General features: G+C 42.7%; 1 protein-coding gene across 7 annotated transcripts in view; it reads right to left on the reverse strand.

Annotated features, from left to right (window-relative positions):
- The window catches only part of EML1 (EMAP like 1), a 137,744-nt gene that overhangs the window by 30,811 nt on the left and 88,078 nt on the right, over positions 1-18,855 (reverse strand). For 2 of the 7 annotated variants that reach the window (XM_083732912.1, XM_083732910.1), the window contains exons 2-7: positions 17,202-17,384; positions 15,569-15,701; positions 8,404-8,451; positions 5,949-6,083; positions 3,293-3,321; positions 1,696-1,722 (exon numbers count right to left, since the gene is read on the reverse strand). In XM_083732912.1, the coding sequence (XP_083589038.1) occupies positions 1,696-1,722; positions 3,293-3,321; positions 5,949-6,083; positions 8,404-8,451; positions 15,569-15,701; positions 17,202-17,384 (555 nt within the window). The remainder of the gene's footprint in view (positions 1-1,695; positions 1,723-3,292; positions 3,322-5,948; positions 6,084-8,403; positions 8,452-15,568; positions 15,702-17,201; positions 17,385-18,855) is intronic. The other 5 variants (XM_083732915.1, XM_083732913.1, XM_083732916.1 and 2 more) reach the window with 3 other exon arrangements.

Consider the following 18,855-nt stretch of genomic DNA (forward strand, 5'->3'; position numbering starts at 1 on the left):
CTGCAGGAAGCTCCTGCAGCCAATCGGAAGCCCCATTGGACGTTTGGCTTCCAAAAATAGTTTGCAAACCAGAACAGTCACTTCCAGATTTGCGTCATTCAGAAGCCAAAACGTTCGAGAAATAAGCTGGTCGAATACCAAGGTACGGTACTAAGCTCTTGTCCACAGAACACACAGTTAACTCAAAACAACCTTGCTATCAGTCACACGCCAGGAATGATTAATAATCCTTTCCAGGCAAACATCTACCCAAACTTATTGTCCAGACCACCCGTTCATAACAGGTGTGTGGCAGCAGACATAGATACTGATAGGCTAATTCAGACAGTGGCATGCCCACCATCACTTAAAATATTTATGTAGCCTTTTTTGCTTTAGTATTCGAAGTCACAGAAAGAACAACAGACGGCAAGTGTCTTAGAATAACAGACTGCAAGAGCAGATACTGGCTAATGGAAGTGAAGCCACTATATAAAAAGGTGAAAGACTGTTAAATTGTTAAAAGCAAGGCTGGATAAAGCACCTGCAGTATTCTTATACTACTGCAGGAACAGCTGGGAAACAGAACTGAGCAGAAAGGTTGAAACTAGCAACGCCTCAAGTTGCTTTCATGAGAGACTGCAAAATTAGTTACATGCGGCTTGTTGAACAATATGAACCACGAGAATAGAAGCAACCATGATTAAGAACTTAGCCTCACATAATATTTAGGAGATGCAGATTAATGAGGAGTTAGTTAGGAATAAACCATTTGTACAAATGCAACACAAATCTGTTTACACAAGCTACAATGAAAACAATTGTGCATCGATTAAAACTTGCTTAAATGTTAATTATCAGCAAGCACTTCCAATATCATACATTCAATAACCCTAATTTGGCATTCATATATATCCAACCGTATCCCTCTGCTCATAGAAGGCTCTTTGCTCCAATGGAAGCTTCCATGAATGGGAGGAGGAGGGAGGTGATTTTCACCAATTTCCCCTTTGGCCTGTGGCCCACCTCCCACTCTGTTTGGGGGAGTACCCCAAACCCTATGGTGCAGATTTGCAAGGAGCTGCAGAGAGAAGGGGGGAAATCAGTAAAAATTGCTTCTTGTCACCTGTTTCCATTCATAGAAGACTCTAATGGACCTAACAGTCTTTGCATAAGCAGAGGGACATAACTGGAGACAACCTAATACGTTAACAGCACTGAAATATCTGTTAGCCACTGCTGTATGCTCGCTGGCAATTCAGGTTAAGTCTATGATTTACCAGGGACAATTAAGGAAGTGAGCAAGCACTGCAATGCCACTCTAAATGCTTATTTAGGCACACATTAGGAGACTAACCAAACAAACTATATAGTGCAGGCTCTATCACATGGCTTCTCAGCTGAAGTGCCAAGCAACTATTATCACACAATGGTACATTCATGTGTTGCCATATAGCTCTCTAACATTTGTCTCTTTCCTTGGCCATTTATTTGACCAGATCAACTAAAAATCAAAGCGAAAATCCATTTGGATTAAATTCTACAAGGCTTACAACCCAGTAGGCGCCCTGCAAGAACTTTGGTCAGAAGAAACCGAACTTGTTTAGCGATGTAGCAGTAGAAGAAACATGTTGCCTCAATGGAGACAAACTCCTTTGGCTCTGTTAATAAGATTGCTTAGAGAGCTATGAGGTTTCAGAAGTGAGGCCTACCTACCTTTACAATGTGTCACACGGCGCTTCCCTTGTGGTTACAGAGACAGAGATAGAAGGGCTAGATAAAGATGCATTCAAGAACAGTCAGGCTCACCTAAATCCCTGCTCTATGGACTCCCCAACCGTCCTCTTTGATGTCCTGTTCAGGGAATACCATTTTTGGTTCATGCAAGCGGTCTGAATCTTCCACAGACAACCAGTGAACAGGATGGCCCTAGATTGATTCACATGTTGCTGTTTGCACTAACTGCAATTTAGACTGCAAATGACAAGTTGTGTTTGAGATGTACAGACCAGCCATGGGTTTACTCGGTTTCCATCATCTCCCACCATCCAGAACAATATCAGGATGGTATTCCAAATAGTTGCTGGGGGGGACGGGGACACGAAGGAATATCCCAAACTATTTTTCTTTTAACCCAGAATATTTTCCCCAAATTGTAGTTTGCCGACCAGCTTCAAACCATGCTTCTTGCCTGGAGGCCACTTGCAAAACATGGTTTCTTGGATGGTACTGGTTCAGGAATCACAATAAATCATGCTTTGCCTGAACCACATCATCATGCAACCATTCTTGCAAGAGAGGCTGAAAGTGGAGGACTGTGGGTATTATTGCTTATTCTGTTTGCAATGGCAGATGTGATGCTCACAGTTGAGATAATCAGGACTTCATATAAAGACATCTACTTCACTGTGCCAAGAGGTAAGGAAGATTTTACCACATGTTGGATGTAGTAAAATGATCATTAGTGTGGGGCTTAGTAGCTGCTCTCAACAGGTTGAATGCATTTAATGCCCAATCTTTCTATACAACAATAGTAGCATGTACTCCTCTTTTTAAAAGCAGAATAGATAGAAAACACAGGGAAGTATGTTAACAAGTATGCCCTCCTGAATATTGGCTCCTAAGAAGTAGACAAAAAGGCATTGTCATTGATTTAGGGAATGATTCTGCTTGATTCAAGGAAAGTATTCACATGCTCTAACACTTTCCTTTCCACCCCAACCCCATTTTCTCCTATGAGCTTTGGTTTTGTTGGTGAGAGGTCACAAATCAGAAATATTGCTGTGTGCTGCTTCTCGTCAAGTGTGGTAGGTGTGTAACTGGAAATGAGGCTTTTTCCCGTGTGCCTGGATTGGAAGGGAGGATTAACCTGCCTACAAAAAACAACGACACCTGCAGACCTTTTTGATTTATATACGTGTTACATTTGTATTTCACCTTCCCTCCAATAGATGCTCAAGTGAGGATCAATAAAACTGAGGCACAACAAGTAAATGTTTGATGCTACTCTGAATCCCAAATTAACCCCCAAAATTCATCATTAATTACTGAATCAAGGACACTTCACATGCTTCTTGAAAAAGATAAAATTTAAAGTAAAGTATTACCTGATGAAACCAGTATATCAAGTTCATTTCCAGAAAATGTGAAACTACTAATTACCATTTGTTAATCACTTCTGTTGACAGTTCTGTTGACCAGTTAACTCAGTAGAAAGCCTAGCTAGCTACAAATGCTCAAACCATGTTTAGAAAAAGGTTATATCATCGTGAAAACACCATTTACATAAGAATAAAGAAAGCAAAACAATTACCTGCACTGAACATTGGTTCCTTAGGCTTGCTGTGAAAATAATCAAGAAACATCCTTTTAACAAGACTTGCATGCCCATCTTTCCTCCCAAGCCCCACTCTCCTTCATGACCATCCATCTCAACTAAAACAAAATTGCCATCCATTCAGTTCAGCAGGGACAAAATACTGGCTTTGTTTTTGATTCTGGCAGGCCCGTGCACAGCTTGTCTGAGGCCCAGGGTGGGAATCCCTGGATGGCTGGGAGGCATGGGGCATTCTTGGCATGACTAAGGCAGGACTCGGAAGGGGCCCCTGGCCAGCTTTGCCCTCCATGCAAAGTGTACCCAGCCGCCCCCCTGCACCATTCAGAATCATGCAACTATAACTGCATGAGGCAAGAGAATGGAGCTGTACATGTTTGTCCTATGTCCGTCCATCCCCAGTGTCCCACACTGGCCCCTCCCTAGGGATGGAAAAATCTGGCAATTTCAGTTTCTCTCAGTTTCTCATTTTCCCAGTCGTTAACGTTGCTCCTCAACATTTCCACTGCAGTGCAATTGAAAAGAAACAAATCATGAAATGTCACTAGCATTTTAGTGTGAATTTCTTCTAATATGCACGTTTTTGTATGCAATTTTGTCAAATCTAAACTTCTTTTCATAGCAATTTTCACAAATACAATACATGCTATTTTACTGAACATATGCTTTTCTATGTACAGCTTACATGTATTTTTGACATCTTTCTTGGCTGGAGAAAAGCACTGCAAAATTCAGAGATTTTTTTTATGAATGGCTGTTTTGGTTCACATATTCATTTGGAAAGTGCATATTAGGTACATTCACCTTTAAATGTGAACTGAATCAAATTTAACCTCCATCCTTTCCGCTCCCTAACACTAATTCAGCCCTGGGGAGCATGTCTGCAGCTCACAGAAAAGAGCGACGGGCACATGCAGGGCAAATTACACAGCCCTCCTCTCCTCCCTCGTGTGATTATAGTCTCATGGCCCTGAATGCCCAAATACAACTTATAAATCATACCAAGTCATGTTACTCATCTGTGCACAAAACTGTAAAAATATTTTTCTTCCTCGCCATCATTTCAGCTAAAACTCTGGTTCATGATCTTGCGCTCCCTTGCCTTGACAACTGAAGTTCTCTCTCGACTTCCCTTGTCACTTCCTAGTGATTTCTCTTCCATTCAAAACTCTGCTGCCAAAATCATTCACATTTCTCATCACAGAGACCACGGGACGCTTCTCCTCAACCCCAAACAAAGGCTTCCCATCCTCTTCTGCATCTAACGCAAGCACTTTGTTGTTATTACTGAAGTTCTTCATGGACTCTTCCCAGCCTGCAATTCTGCCCGTTTCGCTTTTATATCCATGGCTGGGACTTTCCTTTCTCCAATTGGACCACCCTGCAACTGCTAAGACGTATCCTGCTCTCTTACATTATTAAATTTCAACCCCTGCACCTCCAAATGCCTAGAACTCAGCTCTACACAGCTGCATGGTACCACTTCTATCTTTCTCCAGCTCCCTCCTCAGAAACTATCTCTGATGCATCTGACTTCACCTCTTGCTGTAGAACAGTGGCCTAAACATTTTCTCTGGAGTAAGTTCACTACTAAATATGAAAGACCACGTAAGATTGCTGATTGGGTGCCTGTAACTAGGGTTGGGAAAGCACCGAAGTGCTTGCCCTGAAAAACAATCGAGTCCTTTCAGGGAAAACAATTCAATTGGTTTTGCAAGCATTTGACAAGAATAGTTGCTTGGCTACAAGCATCAACAACAAAAAAGATGCTATGAGATCATCATCTGCCACCAGCAAAGGAGCCTGCCAAGCCTTTCCTGGGTTCACTGGAACCCTCTATCAGCTCCTACCCTTTCCCCCTTCCTCAAGGCAAGGCTTTCTCCCCTCCCTGCAGATGGAGGGAAGACTAGCAAGGATGGCAGGAGTGGGGTGCCAGCTTGTTTGCGCAGGGCTATGCATGCTGCAAAATGCTGCTGCTCATTCAGGCTCCTCCACCGCACTGCATCCTTCTGCGTTTGTTTATGTTCACTGCTGGTTATCCTTGCCCTTCCCATTCCTTCCCCACCCCCTCATTTCTCACTAGGAATGGACAAATCTATCAGTTTCTCTTTCTCTCAGTTTCTGCTTTTTTCCAGTCCAGATCTCCACATTTGCAATTTTTAAAAAAAGTCCTCATGAAAATTCATCAGCATTTATTGCACATTTCTCCTAATGTACTCCATTTTTCTCTGCCATTTTCCCTGACACAGACATTTTTGCAAGCAATCTCCCCTGATATAATGCACTTTACATGCTATTTCCCTAATATATTATTATGCACACTTGTTCCTTAAATACATTTCTTTTAAGCTGGAGAACTACATCACAAAAATATGAGAAATGCAAATCCTAACCAAAGTAGATTTCCCCCCATCCCTATTTGTCCCTACTTATTCCATGCCACATTTTTGTCTCCTCCTACTTTCAACATGTAGTTTGCAACTTTCTTGTGACAAGGGATCAGCCTTTTTGCTTTTGCCAAGTCTGTAAAGTGCCATGCACATGGGATTTAATAGTATTTTAATAACCGCAGCACCACCAAACATTGTGACTAGCCTTAAGAGCCAAGTGGATATAGCAAGAGTTCCTTCCCTACCTTTCACTGTTCTTTTTACCACTAGATGAACTGCTTGTGGATCCAGCTCGATTGCGGCTGATTTTGGAATCTCCATAGCTTTCCCTTCGGCCTCCAGGAGATACACGCTCAGCTGAGTTGGTTCTTTTGACAGTGCTAATAGAAAAGGAAGCATACCCAATTATAAAAAATAATACATTAGTCTGAGTCTACACGTCAAGCTCTTCAGAAGTACAATCCCCCAACAGTAATCTATGGTGAGCTGAAATTATTAATCCTTTAAAAAAAAAAGAAGAAAAGAAAGAAACATGGGCAAACATGCAGATGTTTATATTTCACTGTTTCAGGATGCATAACTTTTAACAAGAGTAAAAATAATTTATAAACATAAATGCAAATATAGGACCACATCCTGGTCTCAGTCCTTTTCAGGGATGCACAAGCATCCCAAAATTCCATGGGGTAAATGTAGAATCCGTGTGAGTGTGTAGAGGGTCTTCTCCCCAGCAGAAACTGATACACATGGCATCATTTCCCCACTGGGGGTGCTGGGATCTGTTATCACAGTTCCAGACCTTCAGAAAGTATGCTTCACAAACGATCTGGAGGACTGATCATCACCTTTCCCATCACCAGAGACATGTTGCTTGGCTCTTTGAGGAAAGGAAGTTATAGAGGTGGGGGAAGTGGTTTCCTTCATAGTTTGTTTCATGTCTTAACAGGTCATTTGCCTTTTTCATTAACAGGTAGTCTGTAAAAATAACAGAACTGACTTGACAGGAAGACTGAATCAAGCTCACCTGGAACCTACTTGCAATCAATGGAACAGGGGCACTCACTTCTGCCATTTTTGGTGACATCCCTAGTCATGCTGATACAACATCAACAGGCATGTTATGTAAGAACATATAACATATGGTTCTATGCTTCTAAGTATTTTTACCTGAAACTAAACTCAAGTTAAATGTTTTGTGCCATAAGTCATTTAACTGGGTTTAGTTCAAGGTCATAAATATTTCAGTCATGGTTCAATATTTTTCGCTGAAACATAGTCATATTGTGAATTGGCTGAAATATATCAACACTTTCGATTGCTCTCATTAGGGCAACTGAGACCACGATGCAGTGACCCATGCAACAAACTCATCACAGCTCAGTAGGACTTTGGATTTCTGTTTTGAGAACAGTGGTTATTTCCTCTAGCAAACTGGTTTGGAAAATGGGGAGAAGTTCCAAAAATGATTCACAATACTGATTGGTAGTAGTCAAATTCCTCTTCGGGTACCCAAAAGTTTCCAGACAAATGAACTGAGAAGGCCTTAAAGGTAAAGGTAAAAGTAAAGGGACCCCTGACTGTTAAGTCCAGTCGTGGCTGTCTCTGGGGTTGCGGCGCTCATCTCGCTTTATTGGCCGAGGGAGCCGGCGTACAGCTTCCGGGTCATGTGGCCAGCATGACTAAGCCGCTTCTGACGAACCACAGCAGCGCATGGAAACGCCATTTACCTTCCCGCCAGAGCGGTACCTATTTATCTACTTGCACTTTGAGGTGCTTTCGAACTTCTAGGTTGGCAGGAGCAGGGACTGAGCAACGGGAGCTCACCCCGTTGCGGGGATTCGAACCGCCGACCTTCTGACAGGCAAGTCCTAGGCTCTGTGGTTTAACCCACAGTGCCACCCGCGTCCCTGAGAAGGCCTTACGTATGGTATAAATAAAGATTATATAAACTAGATAAACCTTTACAGAATTGGTCAGAGAGCTTCCCTGGGTTTTGCCCTTGTCGGATAGCTCATCAATGGCACCTTTGGGTTTTCCGATTAGGCCGCACACCTCCCATACATTTGCATCTAGGACTTGGATGAAAAACTGCAAACAGATTCAAAGCGGCTTCAAAGCCAACAGCAGCACAAATTCCTGTAGGAGAGGGCTATCAATGGCTACCAGCCATGATGGCTGCTGTTCTACCTCCACAAATGGAGACAGCAATGTTTCTAAACAGCAGCTGCTGGAAACCACAGGAAGGAAGAGTGCTCTTGGGATCATGTTCTGCTCACTGATTTCCCACCAAGCATCGAGTTGGCCATTGTGAGAACAGGATGGTGGATTAGGTGGGCCATTGGCTGATCCTGCAGGTTATTCTTATATTCTTATGTTAACAAGCACAGTTTCATTGCACATAAAATGTTTGCATGTAAAGGCATTCGGATCAGAAAGAAATCCTCACCAAGAAGCAAGAAACGTTAGTATAGAAATGTTAGTACAGAAACAGAGGAAACAAAGTTAATACTCCTTAAAATGTAATATGAAAAGTGCTGGTTATGGGAACTTCCTTTTTCTTTCTTTTAACTACTCAAGCTTTTACTTATTACTACAAATACATACTACTGGTAATGCAAACTGCTAATTTCATTATGAATGATGGGAGACAGATGGACGAACGAAAATGACATATTACAATACTAGTAAGAATTCCCTCACCTTAGAGCAGTTTTTTTCAGTTTGCATGCATTGAGAAGACTCACAGACCTGCTTAATCCATGAATGAGAAGTGCATAAACAAAGCAGAATAAAAGTGAATGCAGTAAAAATAAGAATGTACAGACAGAGAACATTCATATGAAAAAAAGTTAAAATACAAGACGTATACATTTTTCATGCAATCAATATACAATCCTGCATATTGTGTGAAGCAGAATTAAGGAACTGAATCATTTAACAAGTTCCTTGTTCAGCTATCTTGATTGTTCAAGCTAACCGATAAACATAGCACCTTGAGCAAAAGATTCTGAGAGCCCCACAAAGAGTTTGCAAAGCACTTTAATACATTAAGCAATGCTTTCTGTATGTAGACATCTCAGGATCTTTTGGTTTAAAAAGTTAAAAACAACAACAACAACAAAACTGGTGAATACAGCCAGCAGTAATCAATGGAGGACAGACAGGAAACTCAATACTAGAGCAGTAAAGGGTTGGGGGAGAGACAAGGAGGACAGGATAAGTTATACACACAGACAGACATAGAAATAATGAATGGTGGTGTATAATTATTTGAAATGCCAGACATTCAAAATATCTTCACAGTACATCAGGGAAGAAAGGAAGCAAATACTCTCCAATCATTCCAGCTAAAGATAGAATTCAGGTCACTGGAGGGGGAATGAGATGAAAAGGAGGACAACCATACACAGGAGTAAGTTTTTAAAGAATCAACAGCACACAGGGACATGGTTTGTTTTATAAAAAAAGAGGAACATTTCGTAACCAAGAGAAAATCTGCCGTACCTTGAGTAAATTTCTGTATGATCAGTATAGTTCATATCAAGGAACAGTTGACAGTGCTGTTTTCTAGGAACACAAACCATCATCTCTCCTCGAATTTAGCATTATTCAAGTAAGAGGGAGGCAAATGCTGTATTTGTATGACTTTGGGGGTTTTATGTTTGACCCTCTGTGGACCAACACATTTTTTCCCTCGTATAAACACATAAGAAATTATTTACATTTTGGGTTTCCTTTGAAGACAATAATTTCTTTCATATTTATGTTGAATACTTTAGTTATATTATTTCCTTAAGATCACTCTAGTTATCAGTGCTGTCCCTTTTTCTTTCCTGGCCCAGTTTAGGCAATACGCCTGTTAGTTTCCTCTAAGAACCACATGCCACACTCTTGAGGGTATTGATGGGGGCAGATTTGACCCACCTAGTGATTTCTTGGGGTGCTGAAGGCTCAAACTACGTATCCTACCTGCTGGATCTGTAAAAGTTGGCATGGATGATGTTCCATCTCCCACCCTCCCATTTTGCACGCTAAATAAGTGAAGAGGGGTATAATCATCCAAATTCCTCCCTGTCACAGCAGCTGGCAGATGCTTCCCCAAAGTTTGATCCCAAACCATGGAAGAGTGTGCATGCATGTGTGTGTGTGAATGTGGTGGGTACGTTTGGGACTGCACCATGTGGAAGTGGCTGCTATACTAGTTAGGGTGTGTGTGTGTGTGTGTGTGTGTGAGAGAGAGAGAGAGAGAGAGAGAGAGAGAGAGCGTGCATGCATATGCTTCAGGAAACCTGAACTACATGCAATCAAAGTAGCAGGCATCCCAAGACTGCACAACCTGACTGCCTGACTGCCCCATGCAATCGCGTACTCCTGATACAGAGCACAAAACTCATAATTTTGAATACTATAAAGACACCAGGTTGGAGCCTCAATTTTCTTCCTCACACTTGGGCAACCAGAATAAGATCAGTCTTATGTTTTGCTGCAACTGGGTTAACAAACTCATGGGGTGTGTAGGGTGCTGGCAAAGGGGGCTGCATGTACTTTATGTTACCTGCCCTGCAACCCCAACTTCCACACTAAAGCTGGATTGTGTGACATGCATAAATTCTGCTTTTTCTCCTTCTACTAATCTATGTCCTGTGTGCAAGCCCAAAACATTCAAACCTAACGCAGCAAACAAAGCTCACCCTAATCAGCTCCCTATCTCTCAGGTTACCTTATCCCACAAGATTGCTAAGAGACTAAAATGCCACTCTGAGTAACCTGAAAGGAGGCTGAAATACAAAATGAAGGCTAAAGTATTAAATAGAGACATCTTAGTCTTCCCGCCCCTCCTAATCCCCCCCGCTCCACTTTATTTGTCTTGGGGTGGGTGCAGGGGTTTTTTCCTTGTCTGTTTTGGGGTGGCGGTGCTAGTGGTTCTGAGCATCCCCACTTTTTCTTCTGTGAAATGGTACCCACAGCTGTTTTTCATATTTCCAACGTGCCCACAGATGTAATCTCTTTGCAATTAACTCTGCAGTTTAGCATCATTTCATTTCCCGTTATAGACCACAGGTGGGTCAGCCAAGTGACCCTCAGTTGTCGTTGGCTACAATTTCCATCAGCCCTGAATACTGGCCATGTTGGCTGGGGAAGGTGGGAGTTGTAGTCCAAGAATGTCCGGGAAGCACCATGTTGGCTATCCCTACAATAGACTATGGAACAAGGGAAGGGACGCCCAAGTGCTTAAGAGCACAGAATAAACATTTCCTGCAAACAGCACACAAGAGAGAGAGAAGGAAACAGGCTTAGCATTGTCTCATTACATACTTGCTCCCAGAGTAATTAAGCACGGTTGTGATTGCAAACATTTATATCCTGTAAGGATAGCTTTGAATAAGAACTCAAAACTTAAAAACTGTCGTGCACATAGAATGCATGAGCATGCCAAATATTGTAGGGTTCCCCCCACCCCCTGATGATTTAATGATGTTTTCTAGCCAAGTCACCTTTGCGCTGCCTAAGGTGACTAAATGAAAGCACCGCACCGATTCAAGCCGAGGTTAATAACACTTGCCTAGAGCCAACAATTTAAGAACGACAGGAAGTTTCATTATTACCCATGGGGCACTTCTCAACTCCCCATTCCTCTATTCAGATAAATTATTCAGAAGTGAAAACACAGTATATGATATCAGCTGTGATAAGAAGCGACCTTGTACTCAGTCAGACCGTTGATCCGTTTACCTCACTATTATTTACTACTATATCAGCAGCAGTATACACAAGTACTATCAGCCACACTCCAGGGTTTTGGAACATTAACACTCCCAGACTGTTAGCGCACATTTGGGTTGCACCTATCTGATTTTTCTGTGTGCTCTTTTGTGCGTGCCTGACCACACAAGTGCTTTCAGCTGAACTCTGCCTTAATGTGCGCTTGATGGGATACATTTGCAAGGTGTGCTGTTGTCCCTGCTTCTCAATTACAGTCATACCTCTTGTTACGTTTGCTTCAGGTTAAATCTTTTCAGGTTGCGTCCCGCGGTGACCCGGAAGTACCAGAAAGGGTTACTTCTGCGTTTTGCCGCTCGCGCATGCGCAGATGCGCAGACGTCACACACATGAGCAGAAGCGGCGAATTGCGGCCCACGCACGCGCAGGCTGCGTTCTGCTCATGTTGCGAACAGGGCTCTGGAACGGATCCCATTCGCAACCAGAGGTACCACTGTATTGCTCTTCCGCCCTCCCTGAATTCCAGAAACCGGAGGTCCATTGTAGGCAAGCACACGGACCTGTGTACAGTGCTGTTTTTAATGCAAGGTTTATATATATATTTTACTACACACAGAGACACATATATGTGCCAGACTTGTACAAAGGTAAGGTAAAGGTAAAGGTACCCCTGCCCGTACGGGCCAGTCTTGACAGACTCTGGGGTTGTGCGCCCACCTCACTCAAGAGGCCAGGGGCCAGCGCTGTCCGGAGACACTTCCGGGTCACGTGGCCAGCGTGACATCGCTGCTCTGGCGAGCCAGAGCCGCACACGGAAACGCCGTTTACCTTCCCGCTAGAAAGCGGTCCCTATTTATCTACTTGCACCCGGAGGTGCTTTCGAACTGCTAGGTTGGCAGGCGCTGGGACCGAGCAGCGGGAGCGCACCCCGCCGCAGGGATTCGAACCGCCGACCTTTCGATCGGCAAGTCCTAGGCACTGAGGCTTTAACCCACAGCGCCACCTGCGTCCCTACACACAGAGACACATATATGTGCCAGACTTGTACAAAACAGCTGATTAAAAAGCATAAGTAGTGTGTGCCAGGACCAACAGTAGCCAACCAAGGAGCACCTTGCCAGCGGAAGGAGGGGGTGCGGTGACAGATGGCACTCAGCAAAATGTCACCACATATGAAAAAAGAAGAAGCTTGCCACCCAATGTGCTTCGATTGAGTAGCATGCAAGTTTATGATGTACTCCCCTCCCCTTTATCACATTAAATTGGGGGGGGGGGGGAGAAGAACAGGTTGCCACTTGGATGAGGACAACATTGTGTGAGCAATGCAAAAAAATAAGCACATATGCACAAATACGCTTTAAATTTCTGTGTGAACATCACCTTAGCCAGAAGTATTTCCCAGGGGAAAACTGAACCTGGAACCTTTTGTATTCAAAGCAAGGTACTCTACCACTGAGCTCATCTCCAAATCTTGTGATAGACAAGATTGAAAACATGGAAGTATTCTCAATGTTACAATCTATAGCAAAGCGTCAACTGTGGAGGACATTTTCACAAGGCGTTTGGCTGTCTTAATTCTGGAGGACCATGTAATATATTACAAATTAACAGGCACAGAGCATTTACCCTTGGTGTGCCCTATAATGTGCAAAGTGGATGCATTTGTTTATTTCACCATCTGTACAAGCTGCAGGGAGTTGCTGTTAGCTTTGGCTCTGCACCCCATGGCTGAATCTGCAGTCTCTGAAGCTTCCCTGACTCTTAAAGAGATTTTAGGAGGAAACGACATTTGCTGTTGCTCAGAGAGTCAGAGCAAGGTGAACATACTCTTCCTTCCAATCTTTGTATTTAAGATATAAAAAGGCTATTTATGGATATAGATATTGATAGGAATTTGTCCAGGTTAGTGTCAATAATTCTGTTTTACTATTACCATTTGAAGTTATTTCCTATCCCACTGCGCGCACACAAAATATTATGAATAGTGTATTGGCTAACACACAACTTCATAAATAAAACTGAAGTTAAAAATAAGTTGTTGTTTTCTGAAATGCATGTTTTGCATTTGTATATTCTACTATCATTCCTCTAAACCATGGGTAGGCAAACTAAGGCCCGGGGGCCAGATCCAGCTCAACTGCTTTCTAAATCCGGCCCGCGGGCGGTCCAGGAATCAGCATGTTTTTACATGAGTAGAATGTGCCCTTTTATTTAAAATGTATCTCTGGGTTATTTGTGGGGCATAGGAATTCATTCATACCCCCCAAAGAAATATAGTCTGCCTCCCCATGGTCTGAGGGACAGTGGACCGGCCCCCTGCTGAAAAAGTTTGCTGACCCCTGCTCTAAACCAACCTTTCTTAACTGGTGTTCTTCCTGGCTGGGGCTGATGGGAAGGCACCATTTTACAGTCTACTGTAAACTAAAGTTCTTAAGGTAAAAGTAAAGGGACCCCTGACCATTAGGTCCAGTCGTGACCGACTCTGGGGTTGCGGCACTCATCTCGCTTTATTGGCCAAGGGAGCCGGCGTACAGCTTCTGGGTCATGTGGCCAGCATGACTAAGCCGCTTCTGGCGAACCAGTGAAGCGCATGGAAACGCCGTTTAGCTTCCCGCTAGAGTGGTACCTATTTATCTACTTGCACTTTGACGTGCTTTCAAACTGCTAGGTTGGCAGGAGCAGGGTCCGAGCAATGGGAGCTCACTCCGTCGCGGGGATTCGAACCACCGACCTTCTGATCGGCAAGTCCTAGGCTCTGTGGTTTAACCCACAGTGCCACCCGCATCTCTAAAGTTCTTAGCATACACTTATATCTGCCTCTTTAACAAAGTGTTCTGAGCCTCAGAAAAAAAATGTACCAAACAAGTGATGATGGTAAGGTTACAGAGAGACTCACTCCTAATGGATTCAGGTGGATTTGAAAGTGTAAGCATTGCCTGCGCCTGCATTAGTTACCAAAATTATTTCATCATTTGTGGAGTATCAATGCTCACGTGGACTTTGCAACATGATCTATCATAGTATGGCAGGTGCACGATGACTACGCTGATGAGTTTTCGATCTGACTTCGTTGCCCATGGTAAGTTAGACTGGATGGGAGGGTCCAGTATGTTAACACTACACCTGCTTTTACAGACACAACATGCCTTATGAATCTGCCTCCCATTTCCTGCCATATTAGAGAAGGAAGCACCAACATGCATATGCATGTTCCTTTTTGCTGGCAAGAAACTTGAATCCTGTGAATCACACACACCCGTTTTACATCAGGGCAATTGTTACAGCACATTGCAGGCTCACTTTCTGGTTAATATACCAGACCCTAACCTCACCCCCCACCACAGAGAATCCTTCATCTATGAATATCTTACTGTCATTCCAAAAGAAGCCCTGCTCAAAACACGACCACATTGCCAAGTGGCTTGGCACAAGAACCAAAGAACATTACAGTCACTTGCCACTCAAAGAAATCATTCATTATTTAAAAATATATATACATTTCCAGATTAAAATATTGGGCAGAGGCTAGTCAAGCAACGTGCCAATTTAGTATATGTGCTTTTGGAAATTGCAAAAGGGTCTTGAAAAAGTACCCTTACACATGTGAACAGTGGGAAGAAAGGATTGGGATTTTGATCTCACTATGCTTTCGAGGGACTTCGCTGACTGCTTGTCATGGATAAAAATAAGCAAACTTCAGAAAATAAAAGTAATGGAAGAACAGGAACCGTAATTTTATACAATTTGGCAGTGGAAAGAAAACTACTGGAGGAGCTACCTATCAAGCGTATTTGCTACTCTTGTTGGTTCGGTAAAGAAACAAAGGCACTCATTTTCAGAATAAATTACAAAATCCCTAAGTAGACATTTCCTGCTCTTAACCTCAAATTACAGAGGAAAGAAAATAACAGCCTAATTATGCGCTCCTTTAGAATTCTTGCAACAACATTAATCCTGATTAATTAATCTAGCATGAATAAAGTTGAAGATATTTCTACAAGGTTTCCAATTGTAATTTGGCTTAATTATCTAGAAATTTATCTCGAAAGTTTCACCCAGAGAGCAAAAAATACTCAGAGGAGCAGTTTGAGATGCTGAAGGCAGGCAGTAGTATACATACACCAGATAGATAGATATTGAATACCTTTTTGCTGCTGGTGACACAATTTCTTTTCTGGTTCCTGATGGAGAAGGTAGAGAGCCACTGGGTTTCTTTGGTAGAACAGTTCCATTATTAACAGTAGTCTTTAAAGGCAGTGTTTGTACAAGGGGTCTTGCTGTTAAAAAAAGAAAAAGAGATGATCAAATAGAGGATTACAAGTATACAGTCTGTCTGATGAAAAAAATAAAGAGTTTGCAAATGTTTCTGTGTGTCTTCATAGTTGAAGCTGCCCACACTGAGTCAGAACACTGGTTTATCGAGCCCAGTACTGTCTACAGAAACTGACAGCAGCTCTCAAGGGTTTCAGCCAAGAGGTTTCTCCCAGCCCTACCTGCCAACTGAACCTTGGACCCTATGCATGCAAAGCAGAACCTTTACCACTGGGCTATGACACTTCTCCCGCATTATGAGAAATAAGGATTATTTCAGTCTACAATCAGGGTGCAAGTCAGCAGCCTTAGAAATTGCTTCCTAAATTTTAAACTGTAATCCTACATGCTCTGTGCACAGAAAGCAGGAGGTGGAGTGGGTCTTCACTGGGGGCTGCACAGGAGACCTTAGCTCTAGAAGGTGGAATAGCATGGTTTGCCAGATTCCGGGGCAGGCAGGTGCACATGCACGCCAGGGCGGGTGGGGAGCAGAGGGTGAACAAAGCCTACCACACCAACCCAACCCTCACTGCTGCCAGAGCACCACCCTGATTGGAACCAAGCAGGGCTGTACTGTGCCATCTACCCGCCCTAGCAGGGTGAAGCCTGGGCTTGTCAATGCGGTCCTTGGATCATCCCAGCCTCATAAAGTGGTTCAGGGCTGGCAGGATGGCATGAGAAGGACGCAGCAGCCATGCCCCCTTCAGTCCCAGCCTCGTACATGACATCAGCTCATTTCTCAAGCAACTGCCTGACTTTTCCTACTGAAAATCTCTGGGGCACAAGCCTGGGCAGTATGTATGGAGACAACAACATACCCCTTTCGGCCTCGCTGTTGTGGTCCAAAGGAAAGCAGAGCAATACATCTGCTTAGCGGCAAAAGTTGCCAGAAGGAGGTGTACAAGATTTGTGTAAGGTTTACTCCTTAGTTGTTTCTTCTCCCAAAGATGTTCCTCAGAAAGTAATAATGAACAGTTTACCTAATAAAATGTTGTTAAATGAACTGTCATTCATAGATCTGACTCATCCAGAAAATAATTCATTTTTCAAAGCATGTACAAGGATATATACTAGATTATCAGTATTTCATGCCTCACCTTCTGAGACATCAGAAAAGAAGAAAAATGATGTGGTCAACCTACAAGAGTGTTGCAGCCTCAAATACATAGGTCTTTCCATATATGGAATGCTGAACAAGCTTTCTTCATATACCATGCAGGACACTGTCGGGCACCTTAGGAAAAGGAACACTTTCCTAGCCAGAGCATGCTTCAGATAGACTAAACACTTCAAAATCAAACTGCAAGTTTGATCAACTGTATACCACGAAAAGTTCAGACCACAAACTGCTGTCAGTTAATTCCAAGGATTCAATATACTTGACTGGCCCGAAAAATATCAAAATTATTGCAACATTTGCTCAGGTGTAAGAAATGGATTTGAGAGGGAGTGTTTGAAATCAATACCTTTGGTAGGTCCTTTCTTGTTCTGCATGGCCTGTTGCTCCTCAGTAATGTTCAAGCGCCTAACAACATCTGCCAGAGCAGACTTGAGCAGCTGGATGTCATCTTCCTGCATCTGAACACGTTGCTCCAGTGAAGCAATGCGGTCTGTCACCTCCATGCTGCTAGCGGCAGAGGCACTGTCATCTAAAAAGAATATTTAAGAAAGATGGGGTTTTATTTTGGAAATTTGTCATGAGGTATAAGGAAACATCGTCATCTGAGAACTTTTACTAACCATACAAACTATTTCCCCATTATTATCAATGTTAGGATTCAATTGCAGCAAGTTGTTAGAAGCCTTCAGAGTTTTGTTCATTGTATCGTACTTTGCTATGCAGAACTTTTATTTTCAAAGGAGAACTAGATTGTAACAAAGAAGTCAATCCAGCATCACTTCTCTTTCTTTTAAGGTATAAAAGCAGGAAATCTACGGCATGACATGAAATGACAAAATGAAATGAAAAACTTTACAGCAAGGTATTTTTCACCTTGGTCAAAAGTCAACACAGTACATGTTCAAGAGCTCAATACAAATGCAAACAAAACATTAAAACATGGCTATTTTTATATAGGAACAGTTATAGTAAGATTATGGAGCAACCTTACTGACCACCAGTTAGTCATCAGGGTTTGATACTAAAACAGGCCCCAATGATTGAAATGTGAAGTAAAAGAAAATTCCTCAGCCAAAGCTAATTGCATTTAGAAACCGCCATGGGGCTCAGCAGCAGATCATTTTGCAATATAGCTGTATGAGGTATTAATCCCAAAATTAAGATTTAACAGGCACTTTGGCATTCATATAAGATTCCACAGACATGAAGCATGCCTTGAAGAGACATAAGGTCTACACTGATCTAATAAGCTTGTACTTTAACTCAGCTGGAAGTAACAAGAATTAGCATATTGGACAGACAACCCCATCACAGACTGGATGTAAAACATCATAAAACAAACTCAACTTAGCAAGCATCCTTCTAAATTCAATATGACTTTACATAGTTCCAGTCAATGAGTTTGACTGGAATTTGCCCCCCCCCCCACTTCAGCAATTCCATCAACAGTGGTCCCTATGCACTTGACTCTTCCTAATGCATCTTTCACAGCCTTCTCCTTGTACACAGCAAAAATACAGACACAAGCATGGGTTAGATTCAAAATTTACTTCAAAATGAAATACATCAGTATTGTCAATTTAGCCCCCTTCCCTAATTCCTTGACACCAACAGCCTCTGCAAAAATGGCTGGGGTAAAATACAACACGGGGGGGGGGGGGGCGGTACTTTGTGCTAGGTCAACCCTTTATACTAAATATTTGGGTGGGCCTGAAGCTCACATACATCCAACATTTTTCATTCCCAGAACAGAAGTTGTGCCAGTGTGAAGTTAAGCTATGGTGGTGGCTCAGCAGACATATAACGTTTTTAAGGGCGGTTCAGCGCAAATGCAGGTCTACAATGAGAAATAAATTTATTATAAGAACTGAAGCCAGACAGCAGCTACTGAAAACAATGAGACAGCAATACAGGTTATGTCTGAGTCCTGTCCAATACATTTTAACGCTATCCCTTCTCCTCCCTTCTGTTCTTGTACTTATCTTCATAAGTTTCACCTT

Source organism: Podarcis gaigeae, assembly GCF_964106915.1.
Source record: "Podarcis gaigeae genome assembly, chromosome: 1".
In the NCBI taxonomy this organism is placed as follows: Eukaryota; Metazoa; Chordata; class Lepidosauria; order Squamata; family Lacertidae; genus Podarcis; species Podarcis gaigeae.